This window comes from Diabrotica undecimpunctata, chromosome 1 (genome assembly GCF_040954645.1).
Source record: "Diabrotica undecimpunctata isolate CICGRU chromosome 1, icDiaUnde3, whole genome shotgun sequence".
Taxonomy (NCBI): Eukaryota; Metazoa; Arthropoda; class Insecta; order Coleoptera; family Chrysomelidae; genus Diabrotica; species Diabrotica undecimpunctata.
Window position 1 is genome coordinate 103,686,465 of NC_092803.1, and position 22,150 is coordinate 103,708,614.

The 22,150-nt window shown below is 33.7% G+C and overlaps 1 protein-coding gene across 1 annotated transcript in view; it reads right to left on the minus strand.

Moving 5' to 3' along the window:
* Positions 1 to 2,102: 2,102 nt before the first annotated feature.
* The window catches only part of LOC140451853 (dual specificity protein phosphatase MPK-4-like), a 35,681-nt gene continuing 15,633 nt past the window's right edge, over positions 2,103 to 22,150 (minus strand). Inside the window, exon 2 of the mRNA XM_072545763.1 lies at positions 2,103 to 2,558. Within this exon, the coding sequence (XP_072401864.1) occupies positions 2,172 to 2,558 (387 nt within the window). The 3' untranslated portion in view covers positions 2,103 to 2,171. The remainder of the gene's footprint in view (positions 2,559 to 22,150) is intronic.

Consider the following 22,150-nt stretch of genomic DNA (forward strand, 5'->3'; position numbering starts at 1 on the left):
AAAGACCCATCCGCTTCCATAGTTGCTGACTGGAATAACATTTTATAAAGAAAGTTGAAATTGTATAATCTTGGCATCCGTGTTGGTAGCACAGGAAAGGGGATTTTTAAGGATTGGCTTGAATATGAAGCTGGGAGAGGACCCCAAGAGGTTGGATCCTGTTTAAGAAAGTACATAAATGATCATGTTAATCCACTTGTCAAAAACTTTGTTCTGTGGTATGACTGTTACGGCCAAAACAGTAGTAATTTATTACTTTTAATGATACATACATTGCATAACCATGCATCTCTCGATTCTATCACTTTACAATTCTTTCTTTATTTCTCAGAATTTGGGGATGTTGAGCGCTCTTTAAAGATCCAACAGCCGTTATTCACGGATATAGACTACATTAATGTTATGAAAAATGTAGGAGAAAAAACAAATTTGTTGTTAACAAAATTCAAATAGAAGAAATAGTTTCAATGACAAACTCCTGGAATGTTGCTATCACAAACACCAAAGTTGACTCAGAGAAAGACAAAGTGAATTGGCTCCTCCTCCTCCTCTATCCTTCGTAAGGATGTGGTGACCTTGTGGTATTTGACGAATAGTTGCTATCCATTCTCCTCTCTCCTGGGCGCGGTGTGCTGCCTCAGACAGAGAGTAACCGGTAGCGCACTTTATTTGGTCTGACCATCGGAGTGGCGATCTTCCTCGGGTTCTTTTACCATCTACCTTGCCTTCAACCACCTTGAATCCATCTTCCTTGAATTGGCTCAAGACTCATGAAATCAAAGCTTTAAAGAGTGAGCCTTCCTTGCTCTACATGAAACCAGACAAAACAGTAGAATATGTACAGATAATAGATGTAGAAAAAAAGAAAAAAAAATGGTCTACTGCAGAAATGGTTCAAATAGAGTTGTATCAGCAGTTATGGCCAAAAGGTAAACCACTATCCAAAGAAAAAATTAAAAATCTCTAATAAATATTAAAGATACCTACCACAAGATCTAAAACCATTTTATAATTTCTTAAGAATAGCTGAACAGGGTGACTTTTTTGATGATGTTGATGGTTTTTGAGTAGAAAATGTGGACTTTGACAATGATGAAGAGGATTAAAATTATTTGAAACACTTGCAGAACCACAGAACTCGTGGCTGAAAGACCTGAGGAGATGGTTCGACCGCTCATCCGCAGAGATCGTTCGCGCAGCAGTTTCCAAAACTACAATTGCCATTTGGATCGCCAACCTGCGAAAGGAGACGGCGCAATGAGAAGAAGAAGAAACACTTTTAAATAATATTAAAATTTTCAATTACCTAAAATCAAATATTTTGTCCTACATTTTGTATTCATAAAACATGTTTTATAATTAGTATGTAGGTTACTGTGTTTTAAAAAAACTTTCTATCTTGTATACCCTAAAAACCAAAAAAGATTTGTGCAACATTAAATTTTTTTACACAGAAATAATTGCTATTTTTTTATCGTGTTGAAAAAATAATCCCAAATTTTACTGACATATCATAGGTAAACTGTAATAAAGCATGTGATTTGCAACAGATTATCTACTTTAAAGCTATTTATCTCAAAATCAGACTTGTGTGGGTTGACCCTTTTTGCGTAACACCATTCAACTACAGTAACATATTCAATCATTCCAAAGCAAAATTATAATAGTGACACGTGGGTTCCACTTTTTTTCTATTTTATCTATTCTCGTGAATTCATCTTATGTTGTTTCATTGTGACTGAATTTTATTTAATTTTTACCTTTTATTATAACTAAAATAGTCTATATTAATTATTATCTGGCTTATTTGTTTTTAATTTCTGTATTATTTGGTTTTTTATTTAAAAAAAGGTTTGTAAGGAAATAACGCATCAAAAATTCCAACCCAAAATAAACACATGCTAAAATTTATGACAGATATATCCAAATAGCACACATGATAGCATAGCTATCATGATCAGTGACATAGTACTGATTTTTAAGCCACAGCTTGGTGAAACATGTCATGCATAAGTAACATACAGTAGAAGATATTAAAAAATATTTAAATTTATTTATTTTATACAATTATTTGCTCTTAATCTAAATAACTGTAGCCTGGCTTTCTTAATAAAGGGATGATATATTTAATCTTAAAAATACAAACAATTTTGATTTAAATCGTAAACTATCTAACATGTAGTTTCTAAATTTTTAACAACATTACAAAAATCGACTTTGGAAGGAGTGAGATAAAATGCAGGTGCCACTTGTATTCCACAAGGACACTGACATCCCATTATCCAACTAAATGATCCCAATTTGGTTGAACATTTTGGACACAATATTTTGCCCTGATTTTCTTGTAAGACATTCATCCATGCAATTGGTTCTACAAAGTAAGTTTCTTTGCATGTTACACCGTTTGTCTCATGCAAAAGAAGGTTGGATTCAGCTGCTAATATTCTCCTACACTTTTTACATCTGTAAACATTGGGTTCTGGTTCAGTTTGTTCAAGACTTGGATCAGGTTGTATTAGATGGTGAAATTCTTGTGGTAAAATCTTTACTTTTCTCACCTAAAAAATAAACAATGGCGTTTTAATCACAGATATTTTCATGTATTCCCTGTTTTTAAGTAGATATTAACTTTACGCAGTGGTGGAGCGTCCTTAGAGAGCAGAGGGGCCGTGCTCCACCAAAAAATATGTAATATATGTAGATTTTTATTTACAATTCTATTTTATATTTTATATAAATATGCTTTAAACAATTTATTTGCTCACGTATATCGTTTTTTTCTCCTGATATAAAAATAATATATTGCACAATCACGCATCGTACCTCTCTATTAATTGTCACCATGTACTGCACTTATTTTACAGCTTTAAAAAAGTAGCCGAAATAGTGTGTTGAAGGAGAATGTTTAAATTCAAATATGGTTGTGTAAATTAATCAATACATTTGACCTCCCTGTATTCCTACGATCCCTATAGTACTGCGCGGAGAATGCATCTCACTAAGCAGAAGAGCGTGAGTCGTTAAGAGGGACAGACGCAACTCGACAGTGAACCAATGCACTCATATTGAATTCGTTTTGTTCGTTGTTTCGTAAAGTAGTGTAAACCATGGTAATCAGCTTCAATTAGACATACCTAGTTTTACCTGAACATATATATTGTTTTGATTGTTTATTGCAACAATTTAAATTTTGATAATTATTTGCACATATGAGTTAAAGTTCATTCATCTCGCCAAGGCTATCGAAGGAAATATAGTTGATGTTAATTTAATTATTATTGTAATAGTTCCTTGTTTGTTTAATTCGCCACAGAGAAAGATGGGATAATATCGTGGAGGCGTCGATACTTGCAATGTATAAAGCAATATAAACAGGCAAATTTAAGTATCTTCTACCTAGATGAGACTTGGGTCAACGCTGGCCATACTGTTGACAAAGCGTATGTGGAAGGCTTATCTACAGGACTGAAATATGCTTCTGGAAAAGGAAAAAGACTTATTGTGTTACATGTCGGTTCTAAAGATGGGTTTGTTGAAAATGGATTGCTCTTGTTCAAGTTTAAGGAAAAGGGTGACTACCACGAAGATATGAATTCCGATCTTTTCGAAAAATGGTTACAAATATTTTTGCCAACTTTACCTGAAAATGCAGTCATTGTTCCAGATAATGCATGATATCACAGTAGGAAATATGAAAAATTGCCAATCAGTGCCGTGAGTAAAGTAAAGAAAAAAATATATGATAGATAAAATGGTTAAATCAAATTAATTTGGGCGCAAGTAAAGGGCGAAGTTGCGAGAAAAAATAGTACTTTTAAATTATGCGACGTAAAAAAAGTATTATTCAACAAAGCCTTAAATAATGTTACTGCTAATAATTGGCAAAATGCCATCAATCATGTAGATGGCATTATATCCAAGATGTGGCAATTGGATTTTATTATCGATTCCTTATCGGAAGACTCTGACAGTAATTAAATTACGGCACCAGTTCAAGTACAATCTGGGATTCAGGAGGGCTCTTTTACTATATGCATTCCACAGGGCAGTATTATAGGCCCTTGTTATTTGTTTTTTATGTTAATGATCTAGATATGAACATTTATAAAAAAATAGGGACAACATCCATATGGTAAACTTTGATGATGACAGAAATATTGATCTTAAGATCGTCTTTGAACCACCTTCTGGATATTGCAAACTATACTTTGGAGGAGGCTCAGATGTGATTCAATATGAACAGACTAAAAGTAAATCGGAAAAAAAAATTATATGATTTTCAAAACTAAAATGAACAACACTACAATACCTAAGAATGTACAGATACAGGAAGAGGAAGTATTTTCACTACATTACACCAAATTTCTGGGTATAGATATCGGCCAGAATTTAGACTTCGAAATACAGTTTGGTAAATTATGCGCATTAGTTTGTTACTCATTTAGAGTAACATCATCATATTTAGATGTCACATAAAAACGTACTGTATATTTTGCAAACTTACACTCAGGAAGTACCAAATTATTATTCAGAAAAAATAGTTACGATACTGCTTAGTTTGAAATTTAGAGATTCCTGTAAAGAAAAAATTTAAACAATTATGTTTAAATTTAAATATGGTTGTGTGAATTAATCAAAACATTTGTCCACCCTGTATTCCTACGGTCCCTTAATAGTACCGCTGAGGCTCGGAAATACATTTCGCTAAAGACAAGAGTTTTAGTCGTTAATAGGAACAGTCGCACCCGCTGGTGCATCGATGCATTCATATTGAAGTCGTTTTGTTCGTTGTTTCGTAAAGTAGTGCGAATCATGGTAATTAGCGGTAAGTTCTTCACCTAGTTTTACCTCAACCTTTAAATTGTCTTTGATTGTTTATTGCAACCATTTAAATTTTAATAATAAACATTGGCACCTATGAGTTAAAGTTCATTTATCTCGCCAGAGTTATCGAAGGAATAGTTCGTGTTAATTTAATTACTATTAATTCGTAATAGTACATTCGTTTGTTAATTCCCCACAAATTAGGTGTAATGAATGTACCAGGAATATATATTTATAAGTGCCTAGTATTTTTTTTCAAAAATAAACATGCATATATTTGAAATAAACAGCATAAAGCATAACTTCAGTACACGAAGTACAGTATCAACTACAATCTGCCTGTGCATATAGGCTTCAATCACAACGAGGTTTCCAATGTATGCATGTGTAAAATTTTATAATAAATTGCCGGTTGCGATTAAAATTGAAAATAATTTTATCAAATTTAAGAAATATGTAAGCCATCTTATAACAAATCTTGAACTGTATTCGGTCAATGATTATTTTGTGACATAGACAAATTCTAGAGGAAACAAAAATGTCTTTTGTTGTTTTGTTAAAGATATATCATATTTAAATTTAAAGTTTTTGTAGCATTTAAATTTACGTAATATGTAATTTAAACAAAAATGTTATCTGTTATTTCAACATAAAATTTTATATATTCTATTTTAAATAAGTGTTGTAATTGGAAAATTTTCATTTAGTAATTTCAGTAATTTAAATTATGTATTTGTTTGTCAATCGATTCTTGTCAATAAAGATATTTCTATTCTATTCTATGCAAACGAATCGCCTTCCTTCTGATTTATAAACCAAATTTATCTCTTAATTTTTTTTTAAGTTTACTGTTTTTGACATATTAAACTTTTTTATTTGTCCACTCAGGATATAAAACTTGAAATCTAGAATTTAAATTTATACTCAAAGGCCAATAAAATGTTAAATTACGTTATTGTTATAATGAAAATCAATAACTTATAAAAACCGTGTGAGTGAATACGTATTTGTTGAGCGGTGTAAACGTAAAAAAGCGGTGACTTTGGGGGAGAAACGTTCAAAGAGTGCATGCCGTTCACGTGACCATTCTATATTGTCAGCGGCAGAAGTATAGTACAGATTAGAAGGCTAAAGAAATGAATATTTAAAAAAAAATCTCAGCTCCTTTATTTCATACGAACATGTATTTTTTTTAAATATTATCTCATTTTTATTTATTCTCCGTTCACAAATTGTTGAGAGCACGAAATGTGTATTTATTCATTAAATAATATAATGTTTTAATACTGTTATATATAATATTAATAATGTTTTAATACTAATATATTTAGCAAAAAACAATTAAAACTTTAACGGCTAATGTTGGTTATTATATTATATTAATAAAAATAAGAATTTAACCATTAACAATTTTGTAAATAAGAATACCTTATCTCTTTGGATATTTCAATACCAATCTTCACGTTTAATCACTTTACTAGAAAACCTGGAATTCATATCCGAAGGTACTATTCGTGGCAAGATAATTAGGATGGAATTCCCCAGATTTAATGGGTATAAAGATGGCGGCTTTGGCCACGTGCCTCGTCTGTACAGTTTATATTCGAAACTTAACTTGAAAGGGTGAAGTTAATACGAACGAAAACAATTTTTTTGTTTAGTACGTTTTTGATCGCATGTAATTTACGGCTCGTCGGTGTTTTCGCGTCTACGGCAGTAATTAGCGTCTCGAATATTTCTTTTGCTAATTATATGCAGTGCGTGAGTGATTTTTTATTCCATATACCTACGAACATATACGTACCTTTCGCTCGTGCTCGTTTTGTTGGATTGTTTGTGATGGCTTCATCATCAACATCAAGTTTTACACCGGTACTGTTGCGTACAGTCAGTAAGTCTATCTATTCACCAAGAGAGAAGACTATTGTCCTGGATGTTCACGAATGCTCAGAATCCCACAAACACTGTTCGCAACATAGTCGAAAGTTGTGCCAACATGACTGGCGTAGGAGAGTCAACTATATATAGGTTCCTATCAGAAAGAAAAAAACACGGTATAGCTAACTCAAACACAAACGAACACTTAAAGAGAGGGAAAAAGTCTATTGAAATTGATGAACTTGCCAAAAATGGTATTCGAAGGAAAATTCATGGATTTTTTTTTCAAAAAAGAAATACCAAACCTAAACAAAATTTTACAAGAAGTTAGAGACGTCCCGGATTTGCCTCATATCGGAGAACTAAATTGTGGCAAGTTTTAAAAGAATTAAATTTCCGGAGGGAGAAATCCATCGAGCAAAAAGAAAAAAGAGGGATCTAATCGTTATTAATTTATCTATTTATTTGTTATATTACATAATATTAATACATAATACACTTAAAATACTTTTTTTAACACTAGAACACAATAAAGTTTTAATTAAATAATAACAATAATAGTCTAAAATGTGAAACAATTGTTAAAACACTTTAAATACAAATAATCTTTCAGGTGACAGTTGGGACAAACATTTATAATACAATATACAATAGCAATAATAACATAACCCAACTAAATTTGATCTCTTTCCTTGTTTAATGTGACCTCTCAAGATGGCACTTCCTGTCTAACAATATTTTTGCCCCCACTACCTTTACATTCCCTCTTTTCTCTTTTTGCTCGATGGAGAAATCAGACCGAAAATCACTTTTGATTGACTGGGAGGAGATAATATGTTGGAGAAGAAATTATCTAAGATCCATACGAAAATTCCGGGCCGAAGGTAGGCCAATCTTCTACCAGGATGAAACGTGGGTAAACTCAGGTCATACTCTAAAAAAAAATTGGTCAGATAAAAATATATTAAGCTCCAGGCAAGCCTTTATGGAAGGTTGGTCTACTGGTACCTCCCCACCTTCTGGTAAAGGCAGTAGATTAATAATTTCTCACATTGGCAGTGAAAAATGATTTGTTAAGCATGGTTTGTTGGAATTTCAGTCCAAAAGCACAAAAGACTATCACGAGGAGATGACAGCTGATGTTTTCGAAGAATATTTTGAGCAGATGATTGAACACATACCACCAAATTCAATTATAGTATTAGATAATGCACCTTATCATTCACGACTAGTAGAAAGACTTCCAACGACTGCGTGGAAGAAACAGGATATTCTTGACTGGTTGCGGAATAAGTATCTGCCTTACGAAGATGGAATGGTAAAAGCAGAACTTTTAAGAATTGCCCGGAAACACAAATCTAAGTTCAAGAAATACGTAGTTGACAAAATGGCGGAAAGGCGAAACATCACAGTCCTTAGACTTCCACCCTACCACTGCGAAATAAATCCAATTGAACTTATTTGGGCACAAATGAAAAGTTATGTGGATAGAAAAAATACGTCATATAAAATACAAGCTGTACGTGAATTGTTATACGAGTCTTTACAACATATTACAGAACAAGACTGGAAAGATGCATTAAGACATGTAATAGAAGAAGAACAAAAAATGGGGGATCTTGATAACATAATTGATGCGACCGTAGAGACACAACCGCTAATTATTAACCCTCAAGACGACTCGGATTCCGAAGTTGATCCTATTTATTTTGAATTTAAATAGTTTTCTAATCGTAATTATATAAGGTAAGTAGAGAGAACAACATTACCGCGATTATCAAGGGGGAAGAGGACTTATGGACATAGGTGAGCAATTGGATAAACAGGTTGCTAATTTAAGAACTTATTTTCAGGTGCAGGCTGAGACATCTACCTTACATCGAGCAATTTGCGCAGTAGATGACACAACGCCGCTAAAACTGAGGGAACAACAAATGCGACACACAACAAATACCACCTGACTAAGCAAGAAAAAATGCGCACCTGGATGAGTAAACCTCTGCATGAGCGACATCTCAATGAGATCAGCAAGAATATGTCGACAATACAGCGTCGAACTACTGGTTGACATCAGGAAAGATGTTTCCCGAGACTGAGAGTTTCCTACTTGCCATTCAGGATCAGGTTATACCAACTAAAAATTACCTGAAATATATTGTTAAAGATACTCAAGTCCAAAATGACAAATGCCGATATGGATGACAAGCCCAAGAAACCATCCAACATCTTACCGGTGGCTGCCAGGCATTTGTCGGTACTGATTATAAAAAACGTCATGACTCAGTAGGAAAGATTATCCACCAGCTGACAAACTGGGACTTCTCCAAACCGACCATCTTCCTTATTATCAATATGTCCCTGACAGAATGCTTGAAAATGACAACTACAAGCTATACTGGGACCGCACTGTGCTCACAGACCAACCAGTGGCACATAATAGACCGGATCTCATACTAGTTAATAAACTTACCAGGCAAACAACACTTATTGATGTGGCGATACCTAACACCAATAATTTGCGTGTTAAATGCAACGAAAAGATCGCCAAGTATAGAGATCTAGAAATACAAATCAGGAGACAATGGAGAATGGAAAGTACCCAGACAGTACCTATTATTCTATCTACTACTGGTGTTATTCCCAAAAACCTCCTAGCGAACATAAAATAGCTGGGTCTAAATGAACATCTTTATAAGGCCATGCAGAAAGCTGTACTCCTCGCGACGTCCAGGTGTGTATTGCTTGTCAAATTTAAGGTGATACTTGACAAATTTGTCCACTTGCGTAGAATATTAAGTGAGAACGCATTCGGAGGAAAAGAGATACATAATGCGCTCGGTCTCTTCGTATCGTTGGTACACTCCGTACTACAAGTTTACAGAGAGTGGCCTTATTTTTATTAATGGAACTTCTCAAAATACAAAATATTTTGTTTTGTTACTTGGTAAAAAAATTCTTCTAATAATTATATTTTATTTGACTCATTAATATTGACCATTCAGTCATGTTGAAGCGGCAGTTTTTTCGAACACTTCTATAAATGTCTCGTTCTGTAATTTAATAAGAGGAATATTGGCGGAGATGAAAGCTTTACATTTGCGTTACAGTAAACTGTATAAGAATAAAAGAACAGTAGTTAATCTTATACCTGGAACATACCGACGAAACATTTATTACTTAATTTTTATACTAGAGTTGTCGTAATATTTTATTTTTTATTTTAAACTTATTTTAAACTAAAATTGTGGCTTATTCCCAACAAAAATAGTAAATTACATTATTATCCCACAAGAAAATAGCCTAAGAATAATTTTTATTTTAAATAAAAAGACACACACACACAAGCGTACAACCCAGCTCCTACAGAGATATGTGTTCCAATGGAATAGTGGGACCCACATATCTGAAAATCAAACCGGTCACACTCCCTTCGGGTGGTACCTATCTGACCCACAAGCTATCCTTCCTCCCCTCCCCCTCGCAGAGGAGACTGTACTCATTTTTTACTTTGGAGACCCTGTTTAATAGAACATCTTCCGTATGTGGTTAAGCCACCTAATTTTAGGGGTAGCTAGAAGAGCTTTTCTTTGGCTGACTAAAAACTGAATGACTACTTAGGACTCATGTTCCCTAAATGTGTTGTCGGGCAGGGGGCCATCGCCCGTCGACATGGGTCGATATCTCGCTGTCTAAACTGTGTATGTTCGGTCACTCAGTCGTCGAATTGGCAAAATGAATTTTGTTCTCCTCGGCGACTGGGTGCCCAAAAGGCCTGTCCATCCGCCTACGTCTGTCGGTACGTGACCTCAATGCTCAGTTTACGCGTCCTTCAGAAAGGTGTTTCGGTGCCGCTGGCGCTCAAACTCACTGATTAGTCTGATGTCTCTACTTTTAGATACAAATTACTTGACTATACAAGATACTTGAGATAATTTAATTTATAACTCACCACAAAAGACACGATTAAAATTAAAGTCCATCTTCTGTCTCCGAACTACAATTTTCTAGAGAATCCACACTATCAGTGTCTATCTTTCTGCAAATGTATTATTAAATCGTCTACAATTAAGTCTGGAGCTGGTTCCTTTTTTATTTAATAACGCTCATAAGAAATAGCATGCTCGCAATATTTTTTCCACTCATATTGGGAAAATTTGCAGAAAAACTCATCACAATATGTTTCAACATTTTTAAATTTAAAATCTACATTTTTATTTGCCACATATTGTTTTAGAGCAGCCCACACTAACTCAATTGGATTTAAGTCCTGGTGGTAGTTACACCTCATTCAAATTCGACGTGCAGTAAAAGTAAACAAAACTAGGCTATGCTACGTAAGACTCCATAGGCGTGCGGTTTTGCTTTCATATTTCCTATCAAATTAATAAAACAGTATGTACAATTAAAGATTTGTTTACTATGAACAACGAAGATAAAATATACAATGTTAGTATTATTTTCAAGGAAATTCAAAATTAGCTTCACTACTGTAAAATAAAAAGAAACTTATGGTTTGACAAAAATAATAAAGCAGTAATTGCAACGTTGTTTTGACACTTAAACGATCGAAATCAAAACATCAAATACACTTATTTTTAAAGTAAATTGTGTGTTAGTTCGCCTCAAAAGAAGTAACTTATTATTATGTTTTCAGTTTTTATTTGAAAAACAATAAAACTCACGTGATCCAGATTACAAATGTTACCAGAAATTGAAATCTCATTTTACATAAATTTCGTAAATTTAAATACAGATATACCTTAACTTAAAATGTTTTCATAAACGAAAATTTTGTATTAAAAAAAAATAAGGTGCACTTAGAGAAGTACAAAATAAACAACTGATCAAATCCTATCACGCGATATAGAAAATGAAAGGGAAGGATATAACGAATATATTAAGATAGAAAATCAATTACATATCTTAATAGATTCGTTATATCGTCCCTTTTCATTTGCTATGTCGCATGTTAGGTTTCGATCAGTTGTTTATTTTGAACTCAGCCAGAGGCCTTCCTTAAGTCAATAAATCAAAATTTGTCTATAGTAAATTTATTTTCATTCATAGTGCCTTATGATATCTCGTACGTAACTATACGTTCTATATAATCAAGATCCTGTGTAGTGCCATTTTGGTAGTCGCCATGTTTTTTTCTATCTTAATATATTCGTTATATACTCCCCGTTTAATAAATATCGACAACCGAGTTGAAGAAAGCGGATATTCAAAAGTGGCTGCGATCAAAAGTTTTGACAATTCAGTTCTAAAAGTCGAGCTTTTGACTATTGTGAATAAACATAAAAAAATATACTCCATTCCACGAATATACGACTGTTTTAAATTCGGTTTAAGGTATCGATTTAACTGGTCCAATGTGCTGAATTGTACAATAGTAAATTCTCCCCATTTTTAAAATACTGTTATGACAGATATAAACCTTAGATTTAAATATGAAGTCATGATATAAACATAGAGTTGATAGTTTATAGAACAGAAGTTGTAATTCAGATTTTGAAGTATATAATTACTATCATTGAGTTTAGTATTGTATACAAGTTGGTTTAAGTGTAATGTAATGTAATGTAAAAGTGTAAAGTGTAAGTGTAACAATACTTAAGTGATTAAATAGTGTAATTTATTTAGTCGAATATTCAATTAGTATTAAAAACACCAAAAAACTTACTTATTCTCTAATTTTTTTTCTTTTCGCGCATTTTATATATTGTCTTTCGCGGGTTTCAAATTTGCAACCTTTATATTATGCAAGAGATTTATATTATGCGACATTTTGTTCACTTTGTCCACTTTTTTTTTGCTTTTTGCAAAACCGACTTTAGTTTTGTTTCACTAATACAGAGTGTATCACATACACGTTTATGTACGGACTGAACTGCTCGCAGAGGGTCCCCGTTGGTTTTCTCATCAGCAAAATAAGAAAGTACATTAAATATAAAGTTGTCTACATCTAAAACAAGTCTCGACATTTTTGGCTTCAAAAAACAAATACACTACATTAAACTCTTTCTTAACGGACACCTCTCTTCACCGGACACCTCTATACGGACATTTTTTAAAACTAAAAATCAGTCGGCGATATATGAAACGCATGTAAATTTTCGTTACTTTTTAATATCTGTAACGATTCGGTACTTTACCTATCAATAGCGGGCCGTTACTTTCGGAACTTTTAAGAGTACATCCACTCAAATCAAACAAATATTTAAAACTAACAAAGTGAAATATTAGATTCTTTTTCTGGTTTCTGAACCATCGTTCTGCCAATTTCTTTTCATTTTTATAAAAAATAGTATATTTCTTTTTATTACAGTTGTAGTACCTAATAAAGTAATAAAATAGTGTAATATCAAACAAACCCGGCACGCCTCTTTGGTGTTTACATTTCGCCGAAAACCAACCCAAATGTCTGATGAACACATTTGGCTTCATAGACGTCATTGTATTTATTTGTAGGAGCGTTAGCGTAAAAATTTTTATTATTTTCCGATTATATTTCAATAAAATTTGTGTCTATCTGAACATCTATTAACTGAAATAATTTTAGTTTATATGTCATAATAAAACTAGATCTTAGACCAATTTACTTTCATACTTCTACTTGCACAGTAAAATATTCGTTGTCGCAATAATCCAAAACAGTCGTATATTCGTGGAATAACCTATACACTATTGTAAGCATATTGTAGATGAAATGGGTAAAGAAAAAAGAAGATATTCACAGGCACTCGAGGTAGATTCTGAGTAAAATATTACCCAAGTTACACTTTGAGATATGTTGAATGTTTTTATTTTTGACAAGATTTTTCTGACCTTTGCATAGGTTTTTGCTTTGAAATTTCGTTTTCCTTAAACCAACGAATGGAGTGCCATTAAGAGCTCAGTTCACGAGTGGCAACTCCGTTTCAACCTTAAATATTACGTTTAATTTTAAAACATTTTTACACATTTAATGTAATTGTATTTTAATTCCGTGCATTACAATAACGGATTCACGTTATTATGTTGTTGGAAAACCTCATTCTAACATGTTTATTCAGTTATTTTCAGTTCTGTTATTCCTGTGAACGACTTATGCTACGATGTCTACTTCATATTTTCATATGTATTTCATAATACAGGAAAATATAGGTTTATACATCGTTAAAATCATGATGTGGGAGTGCCCTTCGTAACAATCATACTGTTGACGGTTTATTTATACTTACTGCAGCTCTATCTTGTATTTAGTGTAGAAATGTTTAGAAAGGTTTTCGAAGCCCCGCCCATTGTGACGTCAGAGGTGAGGTAGTCCATTAATAAACACAACTGACCGTTTCCACTAAACAGACTCGAGTTTCAAAAACTCGGGACTCGAAAAACAAAACGAACTGTTTCAAAACACGCCAGTCTTTAAAAAGTTGCTATTTTGTTTTATTGGATACGAGTTTGTGTTTTGTTTTGTTTTTATTTTGTCCGTTTGGTGGGAAACCGCCATTAGATATTACATTTAATTTTAAAACAATTTTTACATATTTAATTTAATTTTATTAATTCAATGCATTACAATAACGAATTCGCATATTATGTTGTTGGAAAACCTCATTCTAACATTTATTAATTTAATTTTATCTTTGTTATTCTTCTGATCATAAAATATAAATGATAACATTTATTATAAATATAAATGAATAAATTCAAGCACTGTAATTCCCTGACGCACGCCCTGGCTAAAATATTATCACTAGAACAACAGTGGTCCAATTAAGTTATAGCAATTCTTCCGCGTACAAGGACTACTAAATGATATGGTATGCTAAGTTTCGTATACGATGTCTATTTATATAGTTTATGAGGTGGATATTATGTACGTTTATACATTGTAAATCGTGATTTGGGAGTGCTCCTCGTAATATTCATAATGTTGATAACGTGTGTTGGTTTGTTTACTGCTACTGCATCTTTAAGATGAATTTGGTTTAGGTAGTCTTAAGACAGAGTGACCTGCATTGTTCATAATTTGATCTATTTATAAGTTTTATTTCTGGGTTTGTGCAAGAGGAATGAATATAAGTTTCATCCATGTAAATTATGGGCCGATTTTCTTCCCTATATTGTTTAATATTTCTGAGAAACTTCCTCCGGGGCACTTGTATATCGGGTTTTTCAATTAGGATTTTCCTGTTATTCTTCGCTTTCTTCCATCGAAATCCCATATCTCTCAGTACTTTTCTCAAAGTTTCATGCGACCCTGTATAAATATTGTCTTTATTAATTTTTTTTGTAATATGTCGCAATGTAGGAACTCGTTTTTCCGTGACATAATTTATTATTATACGCCGAAGTTAACCTTTGTCAAAATCGCCCAAGTTGGATTTTGGGGTAGATCTCATGTTAGGCGTCGAAAATGATGTAGAAGCACCTTCTTCTATATTTTTCATTTCACGAGAGATCCGTTTTATAGTGGCTATACTTACTTCCGTTGATAAGGAAGCACGCTCTTGAATTTTTTTAAAATCTTTAACATGCGGATTTTGCATCGCTTCTCTCTGCATAAAAATAATTACATTTGCTATTACCTCCCTCGTTTGTCCAGACAAGACTTTGCCTTCTAATTTTTGAATAAAAATCCATGTTTATAGTTTAAAATACTTAACAATAATTATTTAAAAAGTCATAAGATATTTCTTCAACACACAGTAACTTTAAACATAAGTAAAATAAAAAAACTTTGTCGGACTATACAAGTAAATCGGCTAAGTATCACGTTAAATTTGACAAGCAATACGAAAATTTTTGGGAGATACTCTAGCAAACCAAGTCACCTAGGGCTCGATAACACGGAAAGAGTCCCACCAGAGCTCAATCCTTTTGATACCTTAGGTATCTGGGATGAGTGAATTTTGCCCTTAGAGGGAGTGTGAGCCGTATGTCTAAATCTGGAATAAGGTAAGTAATAGTAGTTGTAATCGTAAGGTATTAAAGGGGAAAGGCGCAAAATGTCGCCTGTCAAAATGTTCAATGTGTTTTAAATGTGTCCATTTTTTTTTTCAAATCCTGAGAAAACTAAAAAGCATTTTTAAAAAATTTAAAGGCAGAATGAAATATTTATTAGAATAAATAAAAAGTTTCTTTTGCACGCAATATTTTCAATTAAAAATTATACTATATTTTCTCTTTTATTTTCACCCCTGTTACATAACATATTAAAATAAGCATTGTGGAAGTTTTCAGGGACTTTCTGCCCTCAGTAATAATGTAATCTTTCATTCTGCGTTTAAATTTTTCAAAAATATTTATTAGTTTTCTCCGGATTTGAAAATAATGGATACTTTTAAAACACATTGGAAATTTTGCCAGGCGACATTTGGCGCCTTTCCCCTTAATTAAATAAATGTATCTTTTACAAATGGCAAGAAACTTTTTATTTTTGAATAAAATAAAGAAGTTTTATTAAAAAATACAATTTACATAAGTACGATTTAAAAAATATATTTATTTAGTTCAAATAAATGTTTCAATCATATACTCTACGACACTGGTCGGTCATCTGTAACCATTCAAAATACCCTCGTAATAGGATTATAAGGTATTGTATTCCTTCAGATACAAGGTGGGTTAGTCGAAAACATCTTAAACCGTCAGTTTCAGGTTGGTTTTTACTAGTATATCGTATTACCTATCCTCTCTGTATTTCAGTTCTCTAATTAGGGTTAAACTTGTAGTGAGCTATCGACAAATTCTGAACCGATTATAAACAAAATTTTTTTTGTTTTTAGTTTAAATGAATAACCCGTTTTCTAGAGGGCGCCTAATGCCTAAGTTAATCTCTCAAATCTCAGGATTGCTACATCTTAACCAAAAACTTCCAACGGGATTACCTAAAGAAAACGCCCTTGCAATACAATCAACCACTTTTAATTGAAAATTAAAATCAAAATTACGGACATTTGAAGATAAAGTTGGAAAAAAACATTACTTTTTGCATCTTTTTTCGCCTTATTTTTTTTTAATGGTTAATTGTCTGTAATTTTAAATTATTACTTATAAATATACTTTAAATTTTTAAAGTAATTCCGTTGGAATTTTTTGTTTCAGATGTGCCAATTTTGAGAATTGGTGTCCGCCATCGAACACCTTCTTTTTAGACTTTTAAGCTGAAACGCTATCTAGAAAATCCTCAGCGCACTCTTTTTAGTACATGGGAACTAAAAAAATGTTTTTTTTTGTTTAATTCAAAGATAAAATAATATTTAAAAATCATATGGTCGATTCTAATATTTCATGTGTGTATCTAATAAAGAGGCTGAGAATTTTTTTTTAAATATGCATTTTTTTAGCTTTCTAATCTGTACTTTAAAGGTTGTACTAACAGAAAACAAAAAACAAAACTGGAATTTTTGGAAAAAAAATTCTAAGGAATGTCTTAGACTATTTACCAAAAACGAGATATGAAGATATAGAGTATAAGAAGACCAAAAGCAAGGCCACTCAAAAGATGGGAGAGCAAAGTGGCAATGGACAGCAGTGGCGCACCCAGAATTTGTGTCTGTGTGGGGGGGGGGGTTTGAAATTTTTTTATGCTACCTCCATTTTGAGTCCCTAAAATTTGGGTTTTAGTTTAGTTTAAAGTACTAAACATAGCAATGCCAAAGATTCAGGTATCTATTATCCTGCCTAGCAACTAAAACCACCCTCTCATACTTGTGTGCAGTTGATTGTCGCACGTACCGTACTCCGAAAGTAGGGTGGCCGCTGTAAGGCTGACAACATTTTTGGAACACTCCATTCTCTTATCTAGATCTTATCTATTGTTCTGAAGCTATTTTTTTGTGGCATTTTAAAGTAATTACTATTTTGCCACAATTGAAGGTTAAAATAAGTTTATTGACGTTTGACATTAATCCAACTTGTAAACACATTCTGGAGACGGCTATCGCCGTATTCCCGTTCTCCTCCGCCATCCCACCATAAGGAGTTCAGACATCCTACAATTTTACGTCACTGATTACTTCGGTGTTTAATTTCGGTTTCTCCCAAGCCGTTCTTAGCAATAAGTGCACATAAATATTTAAATTTTTCACTTGTTTGATTTCCACGTCTTCGTCTATAAACACTTCAAACCTTGCATCTGAATTGATAACTAAATATTCTGTTTTCATCATGCTGACTTGTCAACCCCATTTTACATATTCTCTGTATAGATGCTTTATCATAAATTCTAGATCATACGATCTTGAGCTTGGACGACTTGGTCATTCGCAAAGTTCAGGGAGAACAGTACGTCATTTCCTAACGGGATTCCCATTCCCTGGCAGTGGTTTTTCCAATTTTGAAGGGCTGCCTCAATATATAAATTAAACAGTAATGGTGACATACTGCATCCTTGTTTTAGTCCTTTAGTTACGTTTATTGGCTCTGATAGTCTATTTTCGATTTTTAGGTAAGTAGTGTTATCCCTGTATACTTCTGTCATTATTCCTAAAAGATATGGACTAATGTCGGGTTGTTGTAAAGCTTGCCACAATTTAAGTCTTGGAACTGTATCATACGTATTTTCTAGGTCGATGAAGGCTAGATGTACTTCGGTACCAACCGTTATTCTTTTTTCTATTAATTGTTGGGATTATAAACAAGTTATCAGTGCAAGATCAAAGATTCAAACGTCAATAAACTTATTTTAACCTTTAATTGCGGTTTATTCCCATTAAAATAGTAATTAGATCTTATCTCTGTCGTTGGCCCGGTTGGTGTTTCTCTTCTTCTTCTTTCTTTTTAATGACTGCTCGGATGTAATTGTAAACGCTATTCCATCCCTCCGTACTTCCCGTTATCTTCACGATCATCTCTCTTACAGTCACAGGGTTCATACCTATTTCTTTATACATTCTGTTTCTCTCCACTGTACATCTATTACACTCCAGCATTGTGTGAGTAACAATGTCAGAATATTCGCAGTATAGGCATTTATCTCTATCTGTCTTTCTGAACCTATGAAGATACGCCCTAAAACAGACAATCTACCCAGTCCCTTAGGCTCGGGATCAGCATCTTGGTCTACTGGGCAACATGTTCCTGGTTGTTTCCTCTTGCCATTTTTCCATTAATCTTTCCCTTTCTTCTTTTTTTTTTAAAGCTGTTGTCAAATGCTATCTTCTCTCATAAAGATGTCTCTTTTATGCTGCTAACACATGCAGAGGAACACAACCCGTGATAGTCCACAAGGCCGCCGCAGATACAGTCCTGTAGGTGCATGCTACTCGCAACAGACTCATTCTGTCTATTTTTGTCATAAGTCTAATATTAGGTATTTATATCTAAATATAATGAAAAATATTATTAATTATTTTGTATTAATTGTGTATTTATACAATAATTATTGTGTTCAACATATTTAAAGTGGTAATTTAATTATGCAATTAGCGTTTTGGATTTTTTGTATTGTGTGTGAAAGACAAGTTACATTTTCCTACTATTCTTTATATATTTTTTACTGTATATGCCCTGGGGGGGGGGGGGTTAACCCACAAACCCCCCCCCCCCCGAGTGCTCCACAGATGGACATACACAATTTGCTGATGACTTGGAAGCAAGCAGTATAGGACTGCCTATTATTGGAGGCTAAATATGCAATGGTGTAGAAGAAAATTAAACTGTCTGTTTAAGATTTGATTGAAAATGATTAATTAGTTTTTTTAATGGCAGATATGCACACTATGTGCCATATAAAACTGATACACTTTTTCCCTAATGTAAAATTGGTGATTTTTCAATCACTTTATTACTTAACACTTTTACTTCATCGCGTATCCCCAGAGACATGTGGTGTAGCAGAGACATTTTTCAAATGTGGTGTAGCAAAATTGGTCAAAACTCGCATCGTGCGGTAGCGATAAAAATGGTATTTGTATATCGTTTTAAGTGAAACAAATGGCCATCGATAACAAATTTTTTATTCTCGCTACTGATATCCATAATATGAGATGTGCCGTCAGAGATACATGCCGCACATAAACAAAAATTTATTGTTACCATACGTCGCATTTATGCTGTTCAACAATTAAGTATGTAACACATATAAATTTATATCTATAGACAGAAACAGACGAAACTGAAATAAAAGCCTTCCTAGGTGTAATAACTAATGGGTCTCATTCAGGTACCACATATAAATTTATATTGGTATAAAGATGATATAGTTTATAATAAATTGATTGCAAAAGTTTTAAGTCAAGACCGCTTTTTGTCAGTCAGGCCATGGAGTTGGGGTGTCTCCATTGTAAAAATGACGCGCACCCTATCCTCCATGCTAAGGCATGCTGGACGAGCCATACAGTCTGTAGTCAATACCCCGAGGTATGAGCGGGACCACAAGGTGCATTAATACTCATACGCTTATGAAACGCACCTGGCGCATCACAAAGGCCTTCACAAATTACTCTTTTCCAACTTGTCTTGAGTGATATGTCTTTAATCTTTCCTATCAGCCTCTCGTGGCTAACTCTTGTTTCTTCTGACCCCGAATGGCTATTAGGTTTCCGAGGGCAGACGGGTCACTATATTTCCTTATGCCTCATACTCTTCAGTTCGGCGAATCATTCAGTGTGACGAGTCATTCACCGAGCGATTGTCGGTATAAGCAATCCCCCACTTACTGACGAACGGCTTCGGGCGGATGAGTTGGTAAGTGGTAGGGCACCCTTTTCTCCTGAGGTTGTGAAATCGGCCTCAAAGGCGGATGAACCAAAGATTTGATGCCCGGGAAAAAGATGGATAAGCGCAAGTAGGGCAAACACTCCATTAAAGATCCACAGCGATACGCCCTAGTCTCCGGGGAGTACAGTTTTGAGTTTACCAAAAGATAATAAATTGAAGTGCAGCAAGAATATCAAATCTGCACATGGAATGTCAAAACTTTATACAAAGCAGGAAAAATCCACAATGCAATACAGGAGATGAAGAGAATGCATATTGAAATCATGGAAATAGCAGAAATGAGATGGCCAGATGCTGGAGAAATACAAATAGAAGATAACCAAGGTATATTACTCGGGAAAAAGTGATGGATCACATGAATATGGAGTCGGAATAATCGTATCACCCAAAGTTGCCAAATGCGTTACTAACTTTATACCAATATCAGAGAGAGTGATGTTACTACAAGTAGAAGCCAACCCTATTAATATAAACATCATCCAAGTCTATGCTCCCACTGCAGACAAAGAGGAGGAAGAAGCAATTGAGTTCTATCAGAACATGAACAGTATCATACAGAAAATTCCTCGACAGGAAGTTCTCATCATTATGGGTGATTTTAATGCCAAGATTGGAACTGGAGATAAGACACAGTACATTGGAGGACATGGACTTAGAGTCAGAAACGAGAGAGGTGACCTCCTAGAAAATTTCGCAGAAGACTCAGAACTAGTTGTCACCAACACATTCTTCCAATTACCACCTCGCAAGCTGTACACGTAGAAATCCCCTCAAGACACACCCGGGAGAATTATTAGGAATCAAATAGACTACATTTTAGTAAATAAAAGATTCCAAAACAGCTTTACATCTGTCAAGACTTATCCTGGAGCAGACATGGAGGCAGACCACGTCCCACTGGTGGGAGTATTTCGAGTAAAACTCAAAATAGTGCAGAAAAGGAAAGCACAATCATACGACTTACGTATGACCTACGAACCGAAAGACCTTGATACGAGGATGAGAGTCCAAGCCACGTTAACCGGGCTTATCGGCACGTTAAGTGACTGCAATTAGAGACGAATCGAACGAAGAACAAACGATCAAACATATTACAGAAATAGTGCAAAATGTAAAGCATAAACACTTAAAGGCAGATAGATTAATGAAGAAAAAATCATGGATGACAGATGAGATCCTGAAACTAATGGACGAGAGAAGAGAAGCCAAAAATGACCCAAACAAGTATAAAACCATAAATATATTAATAAAAACGAAAATCAGACCTAACATAAGAAAATATTTTTTTTTCTTATTATGTGTCAGTTTATATAATTTGTCAATTTTAAAATTTTTTTACACCATGTATTTTTTAATTTTTAACTCATTTTATGAGAGGTGCATAAAATTGTCACATGTTAGTGTAACATCCAAGAAATACTAATCTCAATAACTGAACAAATTCCCCTTCGTTGGCTCAGTGAAGATGTTCGTTCAGTTGTAATGGAAACACCAAATAATAGTAGCAGAGTTTATTGATGAGACGTATACTATGGGTGTTGAGTTTGTTGAGTGAATATTGAGTGAATGCTCTCTAGGCAAGAGATCTTAGTTTTATATAAGTTTTAATTGGGTCAATATATTCGCGGACCTCGCGTGATATGTGTATCTAATTTATGTAAATTGTTTAACTTTTGTCAGCACTTTTGACTGATGTCCAAATTATATTATTGATAATTGACCAAATGTGTATGTAACC